This window comes from Salmo trutta, chromosome 17 (assembly GCF_901001165.1).
Source record: "Salmo trutta chromosome 17, fSalTru1.1, whole genome shotgun sequence".
Classification (NCBI taxonomy): domain Eukaryota; kingdom Metazoa; phylum Chordata; class Actinopteri; order Salmoniformes; family Salmonidae; genus Salmo; species Salmo trutta.
The window spans coordinates 53,344,935-53,371,913 of NC_042973.1; the positions used below are offsets into that span (position 1 = coordinate 53,344,935).

Consider the following 26,979-nt stretch of genomic DNA (forward strand, 5'->3'; position numbering starts at 1 on the left):
GTCACTCTACCATAAACGCCTGATTGGTTGAGTGCTGCAGAGATGGTTGTCCTTCTGGAAGGTTCTCCCATCTCCACAGAGGAACTCAGAGTGACCATCGGGTTCTTGGTCACCCTGACCAAAGCCCTTCTCCCCAGATATTTTTTAACCTTAATTTAACTTTAATAAACTAATTTTCAATGACGGCCTAGGAACAGTGGGTTAACTGCCTTGTTCAGGGGCAGAACAGATTTTTACCTTGTCAGCTTGGGGATTTGATCTTGCAACCTTTCAGTTACTAGTCCAACGCTCTAACCACTAGGCTACCTGGCGCGGAGTTGACCTTACCATCTGTCCAGTGGATTGGAGCAGGTCAGTACTGCCCGACTCATCGACCCCTTGGCTGTAGGAGGTATTCAGAACTAAAATTCTCATCGACCCCTGGGCTGAATCAAAGTACTTAGAAAGCACATCTTGTTTTTCCGGCAGCTGAAATAGCAGCTGGAGAATCTCTTCCCTATGCTGGTTGATGATACATTTGGAACAGACAAAGAATGAATGTTAATTTATTTGTTCCACCTTATTTTCCTCCTCTTGCGTAGACATCATCTCGCACCTAGCACATTTGAGCCCAGCCAAAGACACAAATACCACTGGTGTTTTGATTCTAGCACTGTTAGCGTTATCTTGCTCTGTTAGCATGATGGATAACCGCTAACTGTTTTTTTAGCAGGAATCCGGGACACAAACTTGCAGACCCAGCCGAAAAAGCCAGCTACGTCGAGGAATCCTTAGCCATCAGAACTTCCAATAGTTAAAGATGTTGTTGTTGGTATGATTAAAAACTATTTAATAAAAACTATTTCAGAAAAACAACAGACCGAGTGTAGACCGTACACTGATCTGTTGCACGCTCATTCCCATTTTGATAGCACTGAGGAGGCGGTCTTGGCTGATGACTGATGTGGAATTGCAGGTTTGGGACTACTTTATGTGGCTTGCGGTCTTGCTGAGACTAACTGAAGTGGAATTGTCTGGGGACTACTTTATGTGGCCTGAGGATGAGGAGGAAGCTATTCTCTCCTCTCCCCCTTGATTGGGCCGGGACGGGATGTACCCAGACCACTGTGATACTTCTAGGTTCCTATTTCTGTTTCCGGTGGAGTGATGGAGAGGACAAAGGAGAGAGGATTCACAGAGGCAGCACCTTGCTGTGGACGCTGATCCCTCGGCTCCCTGTGCCCACGGTGCTCATCAGGGTCATTGAGTTCACGGTGAGGGTGTCGATGGCCGGGCCGTGGTGGATGCAGTGCCCACAGGAGAGGACCGCTAGAGTGGCATCACGGAACTACAGGGAGTATAGACAGACACCAACTGTTAGAAGCTACATACATAATGTGTAGTAAAGAACTATAAGACAATTCATACACTATTCAATACACAAGATATTTAAGTTTCTCTTGATAAGAGTGTAATCTACTTAATAACCAACATTTTTATGTAAATATCCTAATTGAATTAAGACCACAGGGACCTGATATTTAGCAGTCTCCTTCAATAATCTACAAACTCAATTGATGTGTTGTGTCCTCACTTTATTCTGGCACTCCTACACATACCTGCTTGTTACTTAGGAAATAGATGATAGGGTTGTTGACAGGACTGGTCTTGGCGAAGTACATAGGCATGGTAGCCAACAGTGGAGGGATGTGGAGGTCTGAGTCCACCACCACCACCACGGACAGGGCCGTGTAGGGCAGCTAGCAGAAAAAGAAGGCCCCGATCATGGCCAGCACCATCCTCACCGCCATTCATTCTCCTCCAGGCTGGGATGCCCTCCCTGCAACTCCACACTACGGTTCAGCTGGGGGAAGAGGAAGGAGAGGAATAGAAAGACAAAAAAGAAGACAACACCCCACGACAGGGTTGTGTTCATTAGGTATCTACCGGAAGAAAACAGACTGAAAAAGGGAGTAACTACATGGAATTGTCCAATAAGAAACACATGTTTCATTTTCCATGACAAAAAGTTTTTAAAACGTGTTCTCCTGGAGCTCCACAGTGGAGCTTCTATTCAGCTAGAGGAAGAGAAACCGGACAGGGCTACCATCATTCACATATTTGTGAGCATACAGTAGAACACAGTTGCTTTCCCTCCGGGGGTCCTGAACTATATAGACTACAGAGCTAAACCTTGTCTGTGTACTTGACCTCATCCCCAGGCTCAATTGATACAGCATACAGACAGAGAGATTTGTTTGACAGAGAGAGCTGACTGGTGGACAATATTTATGTGTACCTTGCTCATGGATATGAGGACCTTGGTGTAGCAGTAGATGATGATGGCTACAGGCAGGAGGAAGCACAGCAGTGTGTAGAGGACGAGGTAGCTGTAGTTGCTCCAGGACCTAGAGAGACATAACACATTATAAGCCCTTTTATAAGACATTATACCTGGATGCTTTAAGAAGTGTTACCAACCATGACCTTCAACACATGGCCTATATGCGCTCGTGGCAAACTCTCCTCACTTTCCTCATTCTAATCTACACTGCCCTACCTTTTCAATAAAAGGTCTGAAAAGTACTCAGTGTTACCAACCAGTCCTCCCAGCCGAGGAAGCAGGATGTCTGGACAAATTTGTTGTTACAAGACATTATAAAGGCTCATGCTTATAACAAGTTACCAAGCCTTTTAATAAAGTGTTACTGACCTCTTCTCTCCCAGCCCAGGATGGATGTCTGGACGCCCTTGGGGTGGGAGCTCCAGCATTATACATGCTTATAACAAGTTATATGACATTATAGAGACCTCTCCTCCCAGCCCAGACAGTAGGATGTCTGGACCCCCTCGTGGCCGTAAGAGCTCCAGCCCAGCAGCGGGGCCACGGCCCAGAACAGCCAGACACCCAGAAGCCGCTAGCAGCTCCGACATATGTTCATCTTGAAGCCTGCCATGGGCTTACACACCACGTTGTACCGCTCATATGCCAGCAGGGTCAACGTGGACATAGACACCAGACCTGAGGGAGAGGAGCCCAGGGGCTGTGTGTTCATAAAGTATATCAGAGTAGGAGTGCTGATCTAGGATCAGGTCCAGGTCCTGTTCATTTAATCTTATTCAATATGATCTAAAAGGCAAAAATGATTCTAGATCAGCACTCCTACTCTGAGATGTTTTATGAATATGGGCCCTGGATTCACAACCACAAAACTACAAAGATCTGAATAAACCCCCATGAACCTAATTCAACACATTGAGTTAACTCGATCAAATTAAACTTGCATTTTCAATAACTTTATATGGGCGTGCCATAATATGGACTATAGGGCTATCTTCTGTATACCACCCCTACCTTGTCACAACACAACTGATCGGCTCAAACCCATTTTAAGGAGGAAAGAAATTCCACAAATTAACAAGGCACACCTGTTAATTGAAATGCATTCCAGGTGACTACCACATGAAGCTGGTTGAGAGAACGCCAGGAGTGTTCAAATTTGTCATCAAGGCAAAGGGTGGCTATTTACAGAAAATCAAATATAAAATATATTTTGATTTATTTTACACTTTTTTGGTTACTACATGATTCAATGTGTTATTTCATAGTTGATGTCTTCACTATGATGTAAAATATAGTAAAAATAAAGAAAACCCCCTGAATGAGTTGGTGTTCTAAAACTTTTGACCAGTAGTGTATATTCAGGCAACTGGGTCAATAAAAAAAATGATTCATACCCCTTGACTTATTCCAAATGTTTTTGTTACAGCCTGAATTCAAAATGAACAAAATATTTATATCACCCATCTACACACAATACCCCATAACAAAACATGTTTGTAAAACATGTTTTTAGAAGTTTTTGCCCATTTATTGAAACAGAAACACATAAATATCTATTTTACATAAGTATTGAATCAATATTTTGTAGAAGCACCTTTGGCAAGGATTACAGCGGAGTCTTTCTGGGTAAGTCTCTAAGAGTGTTCCACACCTGGATTGTGCAACATTTGCCAACTACTCTTTTCAAAATTCTTCAAGCTCTGTCAAATTGGTTGTTCTTGATAATTGCTAGACAGCCATTTTCAGGTCTATAGATTTTCAAGCGGATTTAAGCCAAAACTGTAACTCGGACACAGGAACATTCACTGTCTTCTTGGTAAGCAACTCCAGTGTAGATTTGGACTTGTTTTTTAGGTTATTGTCCTGCTGAAAGGTGAAAACCTCTTCCAGTGTCTGATGGAAAGCAGACTGAACCAGGTTTTCCTCTAGGATTATGCCTGTGCTGAGCTCCATTTAGTTAATTTTTTATCCTGAAAAACTCCCCAGTCCTTAACGATTACAAGCATACCCATAACATGATGCAGCCACCACTATTGCTTGAAAATATGGAGTAGTACTCAGCAATGTGTTATATTGGATTTGTCCCAAATATAACACTTTGTATTCAGGACAAAAAATGAATTGCTTTGACACATTTTTTGCAGTATTACTTTCGTGCCTTGTTGCACACAGGACGCATGTTTTGGAATATATTACTCTGTACAGGCATATTTATTTTCACTCCGTCATTTAGATTAGTATTGTGGAGTAACTACAATGTTGTTGATCCCTCCTCTGTTTTCACCTATTACAGCCATTAAACTCTAACTGTTTTAAAGTCACCATTGGCCTCATGGTGAAATCAACTCAGCAGTTTCCTTCCTCTCCGAGAACTTAGTTAGGAAGGACGCCTGTACCTTTGTAGTGACTGGGTGTATTGATAAACCATCCAAAGTGTAAATAACTTCACCATACTCAAAGGGATATTCAATATCTGCTTTTACATTTTTTACCCATCTACCAATAGGTACACCTCTTTGTGAGGCATTGGAAAACATCCCTGGTCTTTGTGGTTGAATATGTGTTTGAAAGTCACTGCTCGAATGAGATACAGATAATTGTTTGTGTTGGGTACAGCGATGAGATGTGACTTGTTAACCAAAGATTTACTCTAACTTATTTAGGCTGGCCATAACAAAGGGGTTGAATACTTGACTCAAGACATTTCATCTTAAAATGCTTACTTAATAATTCCACTTTGACATTATGGGTTATTGTGTCTAGGCCAGTGACAAAAAAATCTCAACGTAATTAATTTTAAATTCAGGCTGTAACACAACAAAATGTAGAAAAAGTCAAGGGGTGTGAATACTTTCTGAAGGCACAGTAAATTCCCATTGAGAATCAACTAGGGGGCATGACATGAAAATAGAGCTCTTGGGCCACACTCCAGTGGTGGGTTTGGTGTCGAAATGAGAATGCATGAGCAGAAAAGAACCCCATACCTACTGTAAAATATGGTGGTGGATGATGTTATGGTTGATTTTATGGGGCTAGTTTGCTGCCACTTGTCCTGGGCCCTAGTTAAGGTCAAAGGCATCATGAACGTTATCCAGTACCAGGATATTTTAGCCAAAAACCCAGTTGTGTCACTCCCTGATCAGTTTCACCTATCCTTGTTATTGTCTCCACCCCCTCCAGGTGTCGCTTGTTATCCCTGTCTCTCTGTGCCAGTTCGTCTTGTATGTTCCAAGTCAACCAGCGTGTTTTTCCCGTGCTCCTGCCTTTTCTATTCTTTTTTACCAGTCCTCCCGGTTTTGACCCTTGCCTGTTTTCTGGACTCTGTACCCGTCTGCCTGACCATTCAACTTGCATGCCACACTGTACCTCCTGGACTCTGAACTGGTTTTGACTTTTTGCCTGTCCACGACGACTCTTGCCTACCCCTTGCGGATATAATAAATATCAAAAGACTCAAACCATCTGCCTCCCGTGTCTGCATCTGGGTCTCGCCTTGTGCCCTTATAGGTTGCCTCTACAAGGAGGCTAAAACTTAGCCGCAAGTGGATCTTCCACCAAAACAATAACACTAAGCACACCTCAAAATCCACAAAGAAATGGTTAATTGGTCACAAAATCAACATTTTGCTATGGCTGCAATCGCCAGACTTAAAACTAATTGAAAACCTGTGGTTTGAACTGAAGAGGGTAATCCATAAGCGCAGACAGCTGATATCTATGATCTGGAAGGAGTCTGTATGGAGGAATGGTCTAAGATCTGTCCAAATGTGTTCTCCAACTCATTAAACATTTTAGAAAAAGGCTCAGTGTCGTTATCCTCGCAAGGTGAGGTATTAAAAAGGTATTGAAAACAGGGGTCTTAATAATTTTGATCCCTACCTTTGAGAGAATGTTTTACACGATAAACAAAATCTTTCTCTCAGCAATTATTTTAGTATAATATAATTTCCCTTTTTTTTTAAGCATACAATATACACCAACAAAAAAAACGCAACATGTAAAGTGTTTGTTTCATGAGCTTAAATAAAAGATCCCAGAAATTTTCCGTAAGCACAAAAAGCTTATTTCTCTCAAATTTTTTACACAAATTTGTTTACATCCCTGTTAGTGAGCGTTTCTCCTTTGCCAAGATAATCCATCCACCTGACAGGTGTGGCAAATCAAGAAGTGGATTAAACAGCATGATCATTACACAGGTGCAATTGGCATGCTGACTGCAGGAATGTCCACCAGAGATGTTGTCAGAGAATTACATTTTCATTTGCCAGAACGTCCAACCGGCCTCACAACCACAGACCATGTGTATGGTGTCGTGTGGGCAAGCTGTGTGCTGATGTCAACATTGTGAATAGAGTGCCCGATGGTGGCGGTGGGGTTATGGTATGAGCAGGCATAAGCTATAGACAACAAACACAATTCAAATGCTCAAAGATACCGTGATGAGATCCTGAGGCCCATTGTGCCATTCATCCACCACCATCACCAGATGTTTCAGCAAGATAATTCACGGCCCCATGTCACAAGGATCTGTACACAATTCCTGGAAGCTGAAAATGTCCCAGTTCTTCCATGGCCTGCATGTCACCCATTGAGCATGTTTGGGATGCTCTGGATCGACGTGTATGACAGCGTGTTTCATTTCCCGACAGTATCCACAAACTCCGCACAGCCATTGAAGAGGAGTGGGACAACATTCCACAGGCCACAATCAACAGCCTGATCAGCTCATTGCGAAGGAAATGTGTCGCGCTGCATGAGGCAAATGGTGGTCACTCCAGATACTGACTGGTTTTCTGATCCAAGCCCCTACATTTTTTAAAAAGTTATCTGAGACCAACAGATGCATATCTGTATTCCCAGTCATGTGAAATCCATAGATTAGGTCCTAGGGAATTTATTTCAATTGACTGATTTCCTTATATGTACTGTAACTCAGTAAAATCTTTGAAATTGTTACATGTATATTTTTGTTCAGTATAGCTCAGTATTTGAATTTAATAATTTATTTTATGAAGTAATTTTTACTCATCTTTATCAAGGATGTCAATAATTTCAGACCACACTGTATATATCAAACAATAGATTTCTAAAACATTAAGCCTTATCGATGATCATAAACAATGTCCTTTTCTTGTTTGTTTCCCCCAAAAAACTAATAAATCAAATGTTTTAACATTTCAATGCAAAGTAAATTATTTGAATACACTTTTATATTTTATAAAGAACAATGTTTATGAAAAGAAACAAAAAAGATAGCCAAGCAACACTGGACGATGATAAATACATTTGTCAATGAAATACAGCATATTACCCTTTTCTATGAAAAATAAACTGTTGGTTGTGTCTGAGTGCTATTAATGAGGTTAGTACCTGAACTAGTAAGGACTACTAATAACAATAAAGCCTGTGTGAAAAATATGATTTTAGGGTAGGCCTATCTCCCTTATTACCAGGGAATAATATATTCTAAACTAAAGCATCACTAATATATAATCTACAGTGCAGTTCTAGTGACAGACGCGTAAGGCATGTCTTTGAAAATGTCAAGTCATATTTTCAAACAATTCATCTCCACACAAAAACACCTGTGCTTGATAATATCAGGAGTCTGTGTTTCTCTGTGCTTACAGGTTCAGAGACCACCTGCTTTAGATGGTCATCCCTTATTACCCCTTTATAACCAACTTCCCCCTTATTTACAGATACAGTATATAGTTAAAAAGGCCAAGATCATCTTAATACACAGGTAACTAACTATACAAGTGCAAATCACACATTTACATAAATATATGATTACCATGAATGTTACAGATCATGCACATATCATGTCTTGGCCCGACGTCTTTCAAGACTGCTATAAAATAAACTCTATTCACTCTGTACGGACAACCATACTCTCTTGCTCTCTCTCTCACACCCACACATACTTACTAAGAAATTAGAGATCACAATGACATATTTTGACCTTGTTTGGATGAAAGTAAAAGTTTGCTGATCTAAGTAAATCTCCATTTGGTTACATACTGTATGTCTGTCAAGCACATTCATTCAACTTAATACTTTGTGTTTGGCATACTAAGCAACTCTACTGTGAGTGGTTCTCTTAATGACAATAGAATTGCATTGAAACATTACAGAACTATTAAAGAGGGTATGTACTTACTGTATACTATCTAACGTCCTAAATCTTTATAGATAGATGAAACCTCCACGTGTAATAGTGAGATGTCATGACAAGATTTTAAAGAGGAGCAGCAGTATTCAAGTTATTGTGAAAAAGCCAGCATATGAGATGGAGTATGTACAGTATCTAGTGAATGGCCTTTAGGTTACAGTCCACATGCCCTAAATATGTAATGAATGGTTGAAGTCCAAGTCAGCCATGTCCAGAACCCATCTCAGGACAGTATTCTGACTTGAAGACAACGCACTTAACTTACAATTTTGTGCCAGTCTCCAATTTACATGAATGAATGAATGAATGAATGAATGAATGAATGAATGAATGGAATGAATGATCGGCGCAAAACTGAGTTGCGCACACTAAGTTGCGCACACTAATCTCTCAACTCTGAATAGGGCCCGGACCAGGTCCGGACGGAGTGTGTCGCAATGAAACCCGTCCCCCTCTACTTTGAACAGGTCCGGATGGGGTGTTACACTGAAACCGTACCCCTCTCTACTCTTCAGTCGTGGTCCTGTGGGGTATGAAGGGCATCTTCAGGGCTCCGGCGCTGGTCTGTTCGGGCCAGAAGGGTGACTCGTGCTGCAGGGGGGTCCGGCGAGGGAAGAAGGTGTGCTGGAAGTCATAGTTCAGCAGACAGCTGAGGGAGGCCATGTAGATGTCAGCGAAACGAGACAAGCGGCGGGAAAAGTAGGTGGGGTTGTGGTACGTTCGAAAGAGACTCCCAAACTGGCTGTTGAAGATGTCCTTAGTCTGTGATCTGTTGTATGATAAAATACGTAAGATATTTGTTATCAAGTGACAGTGCTCATTTGCATTGCATGTCAAGGAAAATATCGGTAAGACTTCATTTGAAGGGTAGCTACATTCATATGGAATTCTTATGTAGATTATAAATATCTTATGAAGTCCTTATGTACTGTTGGTGCCTTTCAAAGAAAGTATTATCAAAATATCTATAGCATAACTTCTAGACTTTGACCAAATACGAGGACTCATCACAAATGACATAATGCTTCTCTTGAGATTCTTGAAAGGCTCTTCCCCAGTCCCATCTATGCACATTAAAAGTAATTCACCATGGTACCTCATGGCTTCTCTCTCTTTGATCCACTCCTGGACAACAGCTTGCGACGCTGGGTCTCTGTGGACCTGGAACGGAGGGAGAAGAGGAGACATACTGTGTAACTGTTTACATACATACTGAGAATAAATATCTGTGGAGCTGGGAAGTAGGGACCGGGTTGGGGAGTAACTGATTACATGTAATCTGATTACAAACTAAGTATAATCAGTACATTACCAGCAAAAATATTGTAATCAGATTATAGATACTTTTTAAAAACTAGATTATTAATTATTGGATTACTTTTGAATTCAGAAAGGATGTTTGTGAAAAAATACAAAAAGTCAAAGATTTTTTAATATAATTTTTGTAATTTTACCTTTATTTAACCAGGTAATAAGCTAGCTGAGAACAAGTTCTCATTTACAACTACGACCTGGCCAAGATAAAGCAAAGCAGTGCGACACAGACAACAACACAGAGCTACACATGGAATAAACAAGCATACAGTCAATAACACAATAGAAGAAAAAAGTCTATATACAATGTGTGCAAATGGCGTGAGGAGGTAAGGCAATAAATAAGCCATAGTAGCGAAGTAATTACAATTTAGGGAATTAACACTGGAGTGATAGATGAGCAGATGATGACGTGCAAGTAGAAATACTGGTGTGCAAAAGAGCAGAAAAGTAAATAAAAACAATATGGGGATGAGGTAGGTAGATTGGGTGGGCTATTTACAGATGGGCTATGTACAGCTTCAGCGATAGGTTAGCTGCTCAGATAGCTGATGTTTAAAGTTAGTGAGGGAAATATAAGTCTCAGCGATTTTTGCAATTCATGGCAGCATAGAACTGGAAGGAAAGGAGGCCAAAGCAGGTGTTGGCTTTGGGGATGACCAGGCGGAGCTTTACCTAGCATAGACTCATAGACGACCAGGAGCCAGTGGGTCTGACGACGAAAATGTAGCGAGGGCCAGCCGACTAGAGCATACAGGTCGCAGTGGTGGGTGGTATAAGGGGCTTTGGTGACAAAACGGATGGCACTGTGATAGACTGCATCTAGTTTGCTGAGTAGAGTATTGGAAGTTATTTTGTAAATGGCATCACCAAAGTCGAGGATCGGTAGGATAGTCAGTTTTAGTAGGGCATGTTTGGCGGTGTGAGTGAAGGAGGCTTTGTTGCGAAAAAGGAAGCCGATTCTAGATTTAATTTTGGATTGGAGATGTTTAATATGAGTCTGGAAGGAGAGTTTACAGTCTAGCCAGACACCTAGGTATTTGTAGTTGTCCACATATTCTAAGTCAGAACCGTCCAGAGTAGTGATGCTAGTCAGGAGGGCGGGTGCAGGCAGCGAACGGTTGAAAAGCATGCATTTGGTTTTACTAGCGTTTAAGAGCAGTTGGAGGCCACGGAAGGAGTGTTGTATAGCATTGAAGCGCGTTTGGAGGTTAGTTAACACAGTGTCCAAAGAAGGGCCAGATGTATACAGAATGGTGTCGTCTGCGTAGAGGTGGATCAGGAAATCACCCGCAGCAAGAGCGACATCGTTGATATATACAGAGAAAAGAGTCGGCCCGAGAATTGAACCCTGTGGTACCCCCATAAAGACTGCCAGAGGTCCGGACAACAGGCCCTCCGATTTGACACACTGAGCTATGTCTGAGAAGTAGTTGGTGAACCAGGCGAGGCAGTCATTTGAGAAACCGAGGCTGTTGAGTCTGCGATAAGAATACGGTGATTGACAGAGTCGAAAGCCTTGGCCAGGTCAATGAAGACGGCTGCACAGTACTGTCTTTTATCGATGGCGGTTATGATATCGTTTAGTACCTTGAGCGTGGCTGAGGTGCACCCGTGACAGGCTCGGAAACCGGATTGCACACCGGAGAAGGTACGGTGGGATTCGAAATGGTCAGTGATATGTTTATTAACTTGGCTTTCAAAGACTTTAGAAAAGGCAGGGCAGGATGGATATAGGTCTATAACAGTTTGGGTCTAGAGTGTCACCCCCTTTGAAGAGGGGGATGACCACAGCAGCTTTCCAATCTTTAGGGATCTCTGATGATACGAAAGAGAGGTTGAACAGACTGGTAATAGGGGTTGCAAAAATGGCGGCGGATAATTTTAGAAAGAGCGAGGGTCCAGATTGTCTAGCCCAGATGATTTGTACGGTTCCAGGTTTTGCAGCTCTTTCAGAACATCTGCTATCTGGATTTGGGTGAAGGAGAAGCTGGGGAGCCTTGGGAAAGTAGCTGCGGAGGGTGCGGAGCTGTTGGAACTCTGAAGATAGATGGGGGGCAATCAATTCACATATGGTGTCCAGGGCACAGCTGGGAGCTGAGGGGGGTCTATAACACACGGCAACAGTGAGAGACTTATTTCTGGAGAGATTCATTTTTAAAATTAGAAGCTCAAACTGTTTGAGCATAGACCTGGAAAGTATGACAGAACTTTGCAGGCTATCTCTGGAGTAGATTGCAACTCCTCCCCCTTTGGCAGTTCTATCTTGACGGAAAATGTTGTAGTTGGGGATGGAAATCTCCAAAATGTTGGTGGCCTTCCTAATCCAGGATTCAGACACGGCAAGGACATCAGGGTTGGCGGAGTGTGCTAAGGCAGTGAGTAAAACAAACTTAGGAGGCTTTCGATGTTAACATGCATGAAACCAAGTCTTTTTCGGTACAGAAGTCAACAAATGAGAGTGCCTGGGGACACGAAGGGCCTGGGTTAACCTCCACATCACCTGAGGAACAGAGGAGTAGGATGAGGGTACGGCTAAAGACCATCAAAACTGGTCGTCTAGTGCGTTGGGGACAGAGAATAAAAGGAGCAGATTTCTGGGCGTGGTAGAATAGATTCAGGGCATAATGTACAGACAGGGGTATGGTGGGGTGTGGGTACAGTGGAGGTAAACCTAGGCACTGAGTGATGATAGAGGTTGCATCTCTGGACGCGCTAGTTATGCTGGGTGAGGTCACCGCATGTGTGGGAGGTGGGACAAAGGAGTTATCTGTGGCATGTTGAGTGGTACTAGGGGCTCCGCAGTAAACTAAAACAATGGTAACTATCCTAAACAGTCTACACGGCATATTGACATTTGAGAGAGACATAAAGCGAGGCATAAAGCAATCACAGGTGTTGATTGGGAGAGCTAGCTAAGACGACAACGGGTAAGACAACAACAGCTAATCAGCTAAGACAACAACAACAACAGGTAAAATGGCAATGAATGGGCAGAGAGGTTCGGTTAACTACACACAGGGCCTGAGTTCGAGGCTGGGGCCGACAGATAAACAAAAAATAAAACAACATGGAGTACCGTAATTAATGAACAGTCCAGCAGGCATCAGCTATGTAGCCAGGTGATCATAGGGTCCAGTGAACAGCAATAGATGGAACAGGGAAGCCGCGGGTTAGTCGTTACTACGCTAGCACGCGGGAGACACGGCGTTTAAAGTTAGCAGGCTGGGGTAAGTAGAAGCGTCTACTCCGATGTCCGGCAAAGGCCGGTTGAGGGCACAGCGGATGGAGTTGCGTCGGCAGACCAGTCGTGGTGGTACGGCGGGGGGCCGTGTCGACAAAGGGTCCAGGCCAGATGGCGAGAGAGGTATTGTAGTTGTAGTAATTTTGTTTGCTAGCCGGGAGATGCGCCTGGCTCACGGCTAACTGGTGCTAGCTTCAGGGCAGGGGCATTAGCCACTATAGCCACTCGGTAGTAGCTAGCTAGCAGCGATGATCCGATGCAAAGGTCCAGAGCTTACGGCAAGGATCCGGTGGAGTAGTGGATTCTAGCCGTGTTGGGGTAGAGTCCGGGAGGCATTCAGCTGTGTAGCTGAGTGATCACTGAGTAGGTTGGGAGGTGGACATTGGATGAGGCGAGTTACTGGAAGGTATATTTAATTTAAAAATGGAAAAGAGATTGAAAATAAATGTAAATATATACAAAAAAAAGACGAAAAATACAAAAAGTACACGAGAGGACGAAAAACCATGTCTGCACTGCTACGCCATCTTGGAAAAAGATAGGGTGAACTTCACTAGGGATGGCCTAAATCAACGCTTATGACAAATTCAGCTCCAGGACCAGCCATAGGGCCAGCTGGCTAATCTTTTGAATATGGAAAAAAACAACATAATATTAGCTAGGGAGATAAGGTTAGCAAGATAGCTAGCTAGCTAGATAAGGTTAGCATGTTAGCTAGCTACACTGACAGCTGTCAGTGCCTTATTTGTTGATGTTTATCAACTCCATGTGGAAATTCCCACATACATTCGTGAATATGTATAAGCAGCCCTCGTCATTCTTCGCAGGTGGAACCTAAATGTGCATTTCATCTATTGGACAGAAAACTATGTTGAAATAGTGGCCCCAACTTCTTCTGGGGGTGAGATCTTTTAAGGCAAAAGTAATCCAAAAGTAACTGAAAGCAATCAGATTACTTTACTGAGTTTGGATAATCCAAAAGTTACTGATTACAATTTGGGATGGGTAACCAATAACTGTAAACTAGGATTACATTTAGAAAGTAACCTACCCAACACCGAGGAGGGAGCATAGCTGTAGGCATAGAGCTACCACCCACACCAACATACCTGCATATGTTCTATGAGCCCCGTCAGGCCCTGTAGCCAGGTCATTAGGTGGACGTACTTCTCAGTATTCAACACACCCCACACACCTCTCCCCGCCCCCACCTACCTGCATGTGCTCTATGAGTCCGGTCAGGCCCTGTAGCCAGGTCATCAGGTGGACATATTGCTCAGTGTTCATGATCTTGATCTCCTTCCTCAGCTCTGGGATGATGGCTCCTGTCCTCCAGCCGTGCTTCAGAGTCAGGTCCTATAGGGAGACGCATAACACCTCAAATAACCAATTACAGTACAAATACAATGTACGTCATAAAAGTATGTCGAAATGTTGTCACTTGAATGACTGCTTGTTGTAGCTAAAGCATTTGCAAATTGTTGTTGCACTTACAGCCAGGTCACTGTAAATGTGATCCCCAAAGTACAGCACCTTGGACCCCCTCCAACCAGTGAGTCTCAGGAACTCATATAGGTTTCCCTGAAACAAACACATACCTGTATCAAAGAAAAATGCAATAATTCCATAGAACCCACAAAGGAGTTTTAACTCATATTCAATAGCTAAATTGAATTGTCCTGTACCTGTTTGTAGATCTTCCCCTTCTCCAGCTTGTGAATCCTGTCCCAATGCAGCACCCCTTTATCTGTTACTCGTCTGAAGGGCCTAGGATGGACAGAGGAAGAAAAACACTAACACTTTATTTGAAGAGTACTTACTTTCATGAGGACTTCAACTTGCGGTTGTTGACATAAGCATTTATGGAGTGCTTATGTACTGCTTATGAATGTGTCATGTATGGTTTATTAACGTGTTATGAAGTCTTTATGTAGGTACCCTGTGGAGACCAAAAGGGACATAACGGAAGTTTCAAGGTCTTTATGTAGTTCCAACACTTACTTCCTCCTGTCGTTGAAGAAGCCTGGTTTGTCGGCCTGCACAATGACAATATCAAACAAATCTCTCCAGTCCTTCCCCACGATGTAGATCATTCCCCGGTCCCTGGGAATTCACAGATTAGATTTTATATTAGAATTCACACAGTACACAACAGAATATAGAACACACAGCACACTCTGCCAGTATCAAACATATCTGCACACTCATGAGGGTAGTTCATCAACCGTTTGTTCTATTTTTTAAATCAGTCTTGTTTCAAGCCGTTGGCATTTCATCAGAGTGAGGACTGAATGTAGCTAACATTCCTGTAACCATGACATGAGTAGGTGATGGAAGCTCTTTGATTTAGACCAGTGGATTTGGGTCAAGCCTCCATGTGAATCTAACAAATGTTGTGGTTGTAAAGCCTAGCTCAGTACTGACGGAAATCTCAGAGTAACTTACAGTACAGTGATAAAAAATATTGTATGTGATATCTTCAGAACTTGAACCCACAACACTGCCGTTTGCTAGTGCCAAGGTCTTACCATCTCAGCCACACAGGACCACAAGACGCCTGAGCACAGGTTGACAGTTGACACTCACACAAAGTCAAAGGGGCTGTTGGTGATGAGGAACATCTTCTTGCCATCCTCATAGAGCTTATTCAACACAGCGTGAGTCTGTTCCCCATAGGAAATATAGTTCTCTACACAGAGAGACAGAGAGAGACAGAGACAGAGACAGAGAGAGAGAGAGAGAGAGAGAAAAGAAAGGGAGAGAAAGATATTGGGGGGGTAGTGAAAATACAGTACAAACTGAGCTACACTGTCAGACAATTACTATTGTCTACAGAAAATACATTCTTTCTATAGGAACTACAATAATAACATTTCATAGTAATCTCTTCCAAGATACGAGCAATGGCAATGACCTTGATGTAGAACTCTCCTCACATTCTCACAGACATTCATACAGAGTAGCACAAACACCTGAGATAATTTGTAAAGATACCACGTATAACATAACAGACTGGGTTGCCCAAATCAGAGCATACACTCCCCTCACTCCAATGATCATAAAGTAACCATTTTAGAGAACAACACAGAGATCCTTGTTATCCTTACCCATATCTGCCTCCACAGCTCGATACATAATACCCTTCACATGGACATCTCCTATCGCTGCCTGTCAACACAGAGAGAGGATGAGATGTTACAAAGGTTGTATTTTGTGGCAGGAGGAATCTTTTTCACAAAATACAGCACTTTACAAACAGTGAGAGGGACGACAAGAAAGTTAAACAAATCATACAACATTTTACAAAAACGCATTTACTCGAAGAACAGTGCAGACGTAAAGTTTGGTAACAGAATGATGGTAAAATCTCCTGCAGTTTTTATTTGACTACGTTTTCCAAAAAGCGTTAAATATCTACTCCGTATTAAGATTAAAATATCTGCAGAAAGAATAGGGGGTCATCTATGATTTGACACATTGAGTTTGAGCTACAGTAAGAGAAGTGGATTAACACCCGGTAACAGAATGACATCGTGGGTCCCTGATCTGTACAATAGAGAAATGCATAATTATGAATATCATTCTCCTCATGATGTATCCTGAATAGGTACACAAAAGGTAGAAAAATGTAATATCCTCTTTTGCATGTTTGGGTATTATTCTAATGAGCTCCGCACCCAAACAAGACCAAATTTGGTTGGTCCGGACTGGACCATACCTGTACTAATCATAGACATCTATGTTTCACAAGTTTGGACATCACAGTACTGCACAGTAGAGCAGAATACAGTACAGCACAGTAAAGTAGAGTTCAGTACAGTATAGCACAGTAGAGTATAGTTCAGCACAGTAAATTATAGTGTACTAAACTACTTTACTTTTCTTTACTGTGGTGTATAAACATGTGAAACAGACATTGACTGGTTCAGATTTGGACTAAATTTCAACTACTTTTCAACGGACGTCCGGTGTCAGTCAATGCTCAGTGGGTGAGAGGGCTGATTAGAGTAAATGGAATTTAAAAAGGGGCTCATGGGTTGGTGTCAGTAAGAGCCAGGAAATGTGACATTAACTGGAGAGGGAGAAGAGAGAGAGAGGGAGGGGTTGTCCAGACTGTTTTCACACTCTTGCTTTGACCACCATGTGACAGAAAGCGAAAGAAAACATTGAGCTGAACATAACAGTATGCCAGTGAAAGGGAGGCTAGTAACAGGTGACCAAACTGTGGTTTGTGCCTACTAATTCAGTTGCAGTCTTTCTGTTACAGATTTTTGGGTAATTCTGTTAACAATTTGTGCGGGATACAGGTTAGTCGAGGTCATTTTTAAATGTAGGTACGGGTAAAGTGACTATGCATCGATAATAGACAGCGCGTAGCAGCAGTGAAAAAACTCATATGGGGGAGGGGGGTCAATGTAAATAGTCTGGATGGTCATTTGATAAATTGTTCAGCAGTCTTATGGCTTGGGGGTAGAAGCTGTTTTAATATTTGTGATCTACAGCTGTTTATATTAGTTATTATGCTGTTACTAAACAGTAATGTATTATGGCAGTGTTATGTTACTACACCTAATAGGAAATGCACATGCACACTATTGGGCCGGGGGCTGTAGAGCACGAGTTTTTTGACTAAAGGAAACTAACTGTACTCCCGTCTTCTGCCTGGTCATTTCTCCACAACACAAATATTACAGTGGCGACGATGTGACTAAGCTTCTTAAATGGACATTGCTTGAAGGGAAGAATGTTGCGTGAGTAATGAAATTCAAAATAATTATGTAAATCGTCAGTTATTTTTTATTTTTTTCGCCAGTAGAAAAGGCTGCTAGTAGGTACAGTGTTCAGGAGCTGCCAAGTAGCAAGCCTATTGGAGTCCAGAATAGAGACACTGCCCTCTGATGGTGTCATTGAACCCATTGAAATTAGGCGATCTCAGTGGAGAAATATTGTTTAAAAAAAAAAAAAAAAAGGAAAAAGGAAGAAGAAAATGTAACACAGTGTGTACATTATTACAAATGAGTGCAGTGAATGAAGTCATTTCAGCAACTTCTGAAATTAAGTGAAGAATTAGATGAAAATTCAGAAAATTAAGGAATACAAGGAATAAGAAAACTGAACAATTAACTGTGAAAATGGCAACCATTGGTCGAGTACCAGAGTTTGAGGCTACAAAAGAGGATTTTGATTCCTATGTAGAGCGTTTTGAGCGTTGGCTGGCTGCAATTGAAATCAAAGATGAAAAGAAAGCAGACGTATTTCTCAGTGTTTTGGGTTCAACTGAGTATGGATTGCTGAAAGGTCTCATGTAACCAATAAAAGCAGTGGAGTTGACCTATGCAGAAGTGACTGAAACTCTTTCAAGGCATTTCAAGCCTAAGCCAATTCTCATTGCAGAACATTTCAGATTTTACCAACGTCACCAGAGGCAAGGGGAAACCATGGCTGACTACATCCTTGCTTTGAAAAGGCTGGCAAGTACATGCGAGTTTGCACGATTTCTTGATGATGCTCTCCGAGACAAGTTTGTATGTGGTCTCACAGGTGAAGCATATCACAGAAGGCTTCCGTCAGAGAAGGACCTGACCTTTAAGAAAGCCGGTGATATTGCACTTGGACTCGAGCTTGCCCACAGGGATACTATTGAGCTATCGGGACATGCAGAACGTCAGAAAGGTGTTCACAAGGTCAGTGACACGTGGAGGAAAAGGCTCACAAACGTCACACTTTTCTCAGTCCTGTCCTCAAGGTTACATAAGAACAAAGCAGCCCACATCACAAAGGTCTAAGCCAAGTTGCTACAGATGTGGGAGAGATAATCATCAGCACAGTGAATGTCGATTCCAAAATGAAAAGTGCCACAATTGTGGAAAGGTTGGACATTTACACAGTGTGTGTAAAGCTCCAAAATGCACAGCAAGAGCTCCAAAATGCACACCAAGAGCGCACAAGGTGTCAGATGCAGCACAAGAAGAGGAAGGTACAACAAACAGTATTGGAACTGTTCACAGTGTTCACAGTGTACACAGCTCAACAACAAAAAGATGGAATCTCTCTCAGCATGGAGTTAGCGGTAAAACCAGTAAAAATGCAGCTGGACACCGGAGCGTCTGTATCTCTGGTTCCAGAAAGACACTACAAAGAAAAACTGAAAGAGTTCCCTCTTCAGCCAGCGCCCATCCGTCTATCTTCATACACTGGTGACACTATTCCTGTGTTAGGGCAGATCCAGGTACCAGTCCGGTATGAGGGGAAGGAGTGGACGATATCGCTTGTCATTGTTAAAGGAGAAAAATCAGCCTTGCTAGGCAGAAACTGGCTACAAAAGGTCAAGTTGAAGCGGGGAAAAATCTTCAGTGAGAAATGACAAACCACTGAGTCAGGCTACACTCACTAGCATGCTGGAGAAGCACAAATAACTTTTCAAAGATGGCTATGGCGAAATACAAGACTTCACAGCAAAAGTCAGAGTGCAAGAAGGAACCAAGCCCATCTTTCACAAACCACGTCCAGTTCCCTATGCTCTTAAGGAAGCAGTAGAGAAGGAACTGGACCGCCTACAGAAGAATAACATCATCACAAAAGTAGCGAGGCGCGACTGGGCCGCTCCGATCGTTGTAGTCCCAAAGAAAGACAAGACCATCAGAATGTGCGGAGATTACAAGGTCACAGTAAATCGCTACATACTACCAGAGGAATATCCACTACCAAACGCTGAAGATCTGTTTGCCACTCTAGCTGGTTGGAAGGTTTTCAGTAAACTGGACCTGGCATTCGCTTATCAGCAACTGAAGCTGGAACCGGAGTCAGAACAGTATCTGATCATCAATACACACAAGGGGCTATTCAGATTGAATCGCTTGGTCTATGGAATCTCGACAGCTCCAGCGATATTCCAACACACAATAGATCAGATCTTGGACGGTATAGACAATGTTGTGTGCTTCATGGACGACATCCTCGTGTCAGCACCAACCATTGGAGAGCACCTAGTAGTGCTGGACAAAGTGATGTCAAAACTGGAGAAATACGGAGTGAGAATGAAACGCAGCAAGTGTGAGTTCCTCCAGGACTCAGTGGAGTATCTTGGATACAAGACTGATGCACAAGGCCTGCACCCAGAGCGGAGGTCATTTTTGGGACTCCTGAACGTTTGTGGCAAACTTGTCCACATTGTTGCATCCGCTTCACCAACTGCTGCAGGCCGATACAAAGTGGAATTGGTCCCCAAAATGCGAAGAAATATTCAAGACTTGCAAACAGCGTCAGCTAAAGAGCATGTGGCTTGCCCACTACGACACAGAGATGAAGCTGAGACTCACGGGTGATGCATCTCCATATGGAGTAGGAGCAGTCATCTCAAATGTTCTACCGTCAGGTGGAGAACACCCTATTGCATTTGCATCACAGACTCTGTCATCAAGTGAGAAAAATTATGCTCAAATTGAGAAGGAAGCCCTGAGCATAATATTCGGAGTGAAGAAGTTTCACAAATACCTCTACGGAAGGAAGTTCCAACTGCTGACAGATCACAAGCCTCTGTTGGCCATCCTTGGACCAAAATCAGCCATACCAACCCTTGCTGCACTTCGAATGCAACATTGGGCTCTGATATTGCTAGCCTATGACTACGAGATCGAGTACAGACGATCCAGTGATCAAGCAAATGCACTATCAAGACTACCATGCATCCAGGGATCACTCGAATGAGAGCACACGCCCACAGTTATCTGTGGTGGCCTGGACTGGATCATGACATTCAACAGCATGTATGCCACTGCTCACCTTGTGAAGCTCTTCGCAACAAGCCAACTGCTGCACCTCTTCACCCATGGTCCTGCCCTGCTACATCATGGGAACGCATCCATGTGGATTATGCCGAGACTGACTAGCAACATTTCCTTGTTGTCGTCGATGTTCATTCCAAGTGGATGGAAGTGTTTCCTACACAACTGACCACACCTGAGAAGACCATCAATCTTCTCAGACACCTGTTTGCATCCTTTGGACTAGTCAAGGAGCTCGTATCGGACAATGGCCCTCCTTTCATGTCAAACGATTTTGAAATGTTTCTCAAGAACAATGGAGTAAGGCACATCCTGTCACCACCTTACCATCCGGCATCAAACAGAGCAGCGGAGAGAGCCGTGCAAACCTTTAAGAAGGCCTGGACTAGACTCGAGGTTCAGTCTGTTCCCACCCACCAAAGGCTTCCCCGGTTCCTGTTTACTTACTGTAACACACCACACACGAATGTACACCAGCTGAACTGTTCCTGAAACACGAAACACAAACCACGTACCCGCCTGACATTGTTGAAACCAGACTTGTCAAGCACTGTGGTAAAGCACCAGCTACAGCAGAAGAAAGCTCATGACAGACACTCAAAGACTGACAGAGAATTTAAAGAGGGAGAGAGGGTGATGGTATGTGATTTCAGACACCCCAAGCGCCTGTGGAACTCAGGTGTGATCTTGCAAAGCAGAGGACCTTTGACTTACCAAGTCCAATTTGGTCATTGCCATGTCAACGTTCATGTGGATCATCTGCTACGGTCCAATGCTCCAGCAGAGACATGCCGAGAGAACAAAAAAAAATAACCACCCCCAGGACTATTCTCCTGACTGTGGACGTACGGGAGAGACAGAGCCTGACCTTCCACCCAAACCTGGCCCCCCACCGGAAGCCCAGGAGGAGCGGAGATATCCTATTCGACAGTGAAGGGCACCTCAAAAGCTTGACCTGTGAGTTGAGCTGTTTCAGGAGGTAACAGACAGTAAAACAAACAAACACTTTAATATGTCCTAGATAAAAGGAAAGAAAAAGGACATCAGCTGGGTTAGTTACTAGGACATAAATTCCATCTTCAGGGCAGAATAATCCCCTGGATTTGTGCTGAGCTCTGAAAAGTCTGCTTCAAACCAGTAGTTGAAAAATGTTTAAGAATGCATTGTTCACATATTGCATTAGTAGTTCCCTAACATATTTACCTTGTTCTCTGGGAGTTAAACACTATGGGGAGGAGTGTAGAAATTTGTGATATACATCTGTTTATATTAATTACTATGCTGTTACTAAGCAGTAATGTATTACGGCAGTGTTATGTTACTACACCTAATAGGAAATGCACATGCGCACTATTGGGCCAGGGGCTGTAGAGCACAAGTTTTTTGACTAAAAGAAACTAACTGTACTCCCGTCTACTGCCTGGTCATTTCTCCACAACACAAATATTACAGCTGTTAAGGAGCCTTTTGGTCCTAGACTTGGCGCCCCAGTACCACTTGCCATGCGGAAGCAGAGAGAACAGTCTATGACTTGGGTGACTGGAGTCGTTGACAATTTTATGGGCTCTCCTCCGACACCGCCTAGTATGTAGATCCTGAATGGCAGGAAGCTTGGCCCCAATGATATACTGGGCTGTACACACTACCCTCTGTAGCGCCTTACGGTCAGATGTCGAGCAGTTGCCATACCAGGCGGTGATGCAAATCGGTCAGGATGCTCTTGATGGTGCAGCTGCAGAACTTTTTGAGGATCTGGGGACCCATGCAAATCTTTTCAGTCTCCTGAGGGGGAAAAGGTGTTGTCGTGCTCTCTTCACGACTGTCTTGGTGCGTTTGGACCATGATAGTTCGTTGGAGATGTGGACACCAAGGAACTTGAAACTCTTCAACCGCTCCACTACAAACCCGTCGATGAGAATGGGGGCCTGTTCGGCCCACCTTTTCCTGTAGACCACAATCAGCTCCTTTGTCTTGCTCACATTGATGGAGAGGTTGATGTCCTGGCACCACACTGCCAGGTCTCTGACCTCCTCCCTATAGGCTGTCTCATCATTGTCGGTGATAAGGCCTACCACTGTTGTGTGGTCAGCAAACTTAACCTGTCTGGGCTAGGGGGCAGTATTTTCACGGCCGGATGAAAAACGTACCCAATTTAAAACAGGTTATTACTCTGGCTCAGAAACTAGAATATGCATATTATTAGTAGATTTGGATAGAAAACACTCAAAAGTTTCTAAAACTGATGGGAATGGTGTCTGTGAGTATAACAGAACTAATATGGCAGGCAAAAACCTGAGAAGAAATCCAACCAGGAGGTGGATTGTAGTTTTTCAAGACTGGGCATAAAGGAGATGTTAATTTATAATTCTTTGAATAACAGTTTAATATTTTATCAACGTTTATGATGAGTATTTTTGTAAATTGTTGTGCTGATTCACCGGCAGTATTGGAGGCAAAATATTTTCTGAACATCATGCGCCAATGTAAAATGCTGTTTTTGGATATAAATATGAACTTTATCGAACAAAACATACATGTATTGTGTAACATAATGTCCTAGGAGTGTCATCTGACGAAGATCGTCAAAGGTTAGTCCTTCATTTCGCTGTGTTTTATTGACACATGTCCTTGCTTGGAAAATGGCTGTGTGATTATTTTTGTCTATGTACTCTCCTAACATAATTTATTGTTTTGCTTTCGTTGTAAAGCCTTTTTGAAATCGGACAATGTGGTTACATCAAGGAGAAGTGTATCTTTAAAATGGTGTAAAATAGTCATATGTTTGAGAAAGTTGAATTATGACATTTTGCTGTTTTTTAATTTGCCGCCCTGATATTTCACTGGCTGTGTCCCGCAGGACGCTACCGTCCCACCTAGACCATAGAAGTTAACAATGGTCTTGGAGTCGTGTTTGGCCATGTAGTCGTGGGTGAACAGGGAGTACATGAGGGGACTAAGCACACAACCCTGAGGGGCCCCAGTGTTCGGGATTAGCGTGGCAGATGTTGTTGCCTACCCTTACCACATGGGCTTGGCCTGTCAGGAAGTCCAGGATCCAGTTGCAGAGGGAGGTGTTTAGACCCAGGGTCCTTAGCTTAGTGATGAGCTTTGTGGGCACTATGGTGTGGAAACGCTGACCTGTAGACAATAAACAGCACTCTCACATAGGTGTTCCTTTTGTGGCAAAGGGCAGTGCAACTGAGATTGCGTTGTCTGTGGATCTGTTGGGGTGGAACGTGAATTGGAGTGGGTCTAGGGTTTCCGGGATGATGGTGTTGATGTGAGCCATGACCAGCCTTTCAAAGCACTTCATGGCTACCGACGTAAATATTTAGGCAGGTTACCTTCGCTTCCTTGGGCACAGGGACTATGGTGGTCTGCTTGAAACATGTTGGTATTACAGACTCAGTCAGGGAGAGGTTGAAAATGTCAGTGAAGACACTTGCCAGTTGGTCCGCGCATGCTTTGAGTACATGTCCTGGTAATCCATCTGGCCCTGCGGCTTTGTGAATGTTGACCTGTTTAAAAGGTCTTGCTCACATCGGCTATGGAGAGCGTGATCACACAGTTTTGCTTGCCTCGAAGCGAGCATAAAAGGTATTTAGCTCATCTGGTGGGCTCGCGTCACTGGACAGCTTGCGGCTGGGTCTCCCTTCGTAGTCCGTAATAGTTTTCAAGCCCTGCCACATCCGATGAGCGTCAGAGCCGGTGTAGTAGGATTCAATCTTAGTCCTGTATTGATGCTTTGCCTGTGTAATGGTTCGTCTGAGAGCGTATCAGAATTTCTTATAAGCGTCTGGATTAGTGTCCCGCTACTTGAAAGTGGCAGCTCTTGTTTTTAGGTCGATGCAGATGTTGCCTGTAATCCATGGCTTCTGGTTGGGATATGTTCGTACGGTCACTGTGGGGATGATGTCATTGATGCACTTGTTCATGAAGCCGGTGACTGAGGTGGAGTACTCCTCAAAGCCATTGGATGAATCCCAGAACACATTCCAGTTTGTGATTGCAAAACAGCCCTGTTGCCTAGCATCTGCTTCATCTGACCACTTCCGTATTGAGCGAGTCACTGGTACTTCCTGCTTTAGTTGTTGCTTGTAAGCAGGAATCAGGAGTATAGAATTATGATCAGATTTTCTAAATGGAGGGCGAGGGAGAGCTTTGTATGCGTCTCTATGTCTGGAGTAAAGGTGGTAAAGAGATTTTGTTCCTCTGGTGGCACGTGGCATGCTGGTAGAAATGAGGTAAAACGGATTTAAGTTTGCCTGCATTAAAATCCCCGGCCACTTGGAGCACTGCTTCTGGATGAGTATTTTCTTGCTTTCTTTGTCCAGTTCGAGGTGAGTAATCACTGTTCTGAAGCCCATAAGCTCTTTTGGTCATTAAGAGACGGTAGCAGCAACATTATGTACAAAATAAGTTACAAACAGAAAAAAACTAACAAAATAGCACAGTTGGTTAGGAGCCTGTAAAAACGGCAGCCATCCCCTCCGGCGCCATTATAGCGAGTGTCCTTTAACACTTGTGACGTACAGCAGGTCAGCCACCAGGGGGAGACTCATCGAGGCCTGGTAACAGATGGAGTACACATCACGAGGCGATGGCTCCATCTGCTGGATGTGCCAGGTCTCGACGGACTCTCCAGCCAGGACTAATTGGGGCTGATTGGGAGCTGGTGAGTAATCAACGGCGGATCGGTCACCAGCTGTGCAACGCCCATGAAGCTGCCAGAAGGGCAGCACAGAGGGAGAGTGGGGGGGGGGGGGAGAATGGACTCGTGTTATTGTTGACGGTTACAGAGATAACAAGAGGGAGTTCAGTTTTGTGCCCGACAGGATACAGCCAGACCCGGAATCCCAGAAGACGGCATCCCGGAGAGGGTCTCATGGGGGAGACCTTTTCTTTTCGATCTATTATTGAAATAAACACCGTTGAAACTGAGCTAATCCTTCTCTGTCCGTGTCTGACATGGGTAAACGTCTTGACCAAACCCCTTGGTCTGCCACAACTATATAAACTAGTGACCAGCAGTGTTTGTCATTATACCTTGATTAAGACAGCTTGTCTGTCGAAATGTTGGTTAGTAGTTTATTAAATTATTGCATCTGAGCTCCAAGAGTGTGCGTCTCTCCTTTGCTTTTCAAGTGTTCTACTCTGTTGGCCAGCACCTCACCTAAACAGGTGTGCATTTCTTTCGCCTCCAGATTATCAGGTTATCAGTCAACCTACCAGGGAAGTTACAAACAGCACAGGAATGAAATCATCAACATGTATTGATCACATCTTTGCTAACGCTGCAGAAATTTGCTATAAAACAGTATCCAAATCCATCCGATGTAGTAATCACAATATAGCAGCCATATCTAGGAAAACCAAAGTTCAAAAGGCCTAATATAGTGTATAAGAGGTCATACAATAACTTTTGTAGTGATTCTTATGTAGATGATGTAAAGAATATTTGCTGGTGTGTGGTGCGTAATGAGGAGCAACCAGACGCTTATGAAATTGCCTATACAAGTTACTAATAAGCACGCACCCATTATGAAAATGACTTTAAAAACTTAAATCCCCTTGGATTGATGAGGAATTGAAACAATTTATGTTTGAAAGGGATGAGGCAAAAAGGTATGGCAAATAAGTCTGGCAGCACAACCGATTGGCAAATGTACTACAAAAAAATAATGTGACTAAACTGAATAAGAAGAAGTAACTATACTATGAAACAAAGATAAATAATTATAGTAAAAAGCTTTTGGGCAAAAACACAAACTCAGCTCCACCCTTCATTGAATCAGATGGCTCATTCATCACAAAACCCACTGATATCGCAAACTACTTTAATGATTTTTTTCATTGGCAAGATAAGCAAACTCAGGCATGACATACCAGCAACAAATGCTGACACTACACATCCAATCATAACGATCCAAATTAAGACAAGCCCTGTAATTTTGAATTCCGTAAAGTGAGTGTGGAAGAGGTGCAAAAGTTATTGTTCTCTATCAACAATGACAAGCCCCTGACAACTTGGATGGAAAATGACTGAGTATAATAGTGGATGATATTGCCACTCCTATTTGCAAGATCTTCAATCTAAGCCTACTAGAAAGTGTGTTCCCTCAGGCCTAGAGGGAAGCAA

General features: G+C 43.1%; 1 protein-coding gene and 1 pseudogene across 2 annotated transcripts in view; both read right to left on the reverse strand.

Moving 5' to 3' along the window:
* Window positions 1-890: 890 nt before the first annotated feature.
* LOC115151383 (pinopsin-like) lies at window positions 891-3,035 on the reverse strand (annotated as a pseudogene).
* Window positions 3,036-7,313: 4,278 nt separating this feature from the next.
* The window catches only part of LOC115152413 (5'-nucleotidase domain-containing protein 3), a 39,047-nt gene continuing 19,381 nt past the window's right edge, over window positions 7,314-26,979 (reverse strand). The window contains exons 7-14 of one of the 2 annotated variants that reach the window (XM_029697267.1): window positions 16,164-16,224; window positions 15,643-15,745; window positions 15,058-15,159; window positions 14,742-14,823; window positions 14,551-14,637; window positions 14,272-14,412; window positions 9,595-9,659; window positions 7,314-9,267 (exon numbers count right to left, since the gene is read on the reverse strand). In XM_029697267.1, the coding sequence (XP_029553127.1) occupies window positions 9,003-9,267; window positions 9,595-9,659; window positions 14,272-14,412; window positions 14,551-14,637; window positions 14,742-14,823; window positions 15,058-15,159; window positions 15,643-15,745; window positions 16,164-16,224 (906 nt within the window). In that variant the 3' untranslated portion in view covers window positions 7,314-9,002. Of the gene's footprint in view, window positions 9,268-9,586; window positions 9,660-14,271; window positions 14,413-14,550; window positions 14,638-14,741; window positions 14,824-15,057; window positions 15,160-15,642; window positions 15,746-16,163; window positions 16,225-26,979 lie in introns of both variants that reach the window. The other variant, XM_029697268.1, reaches the window with a different exon arrangement.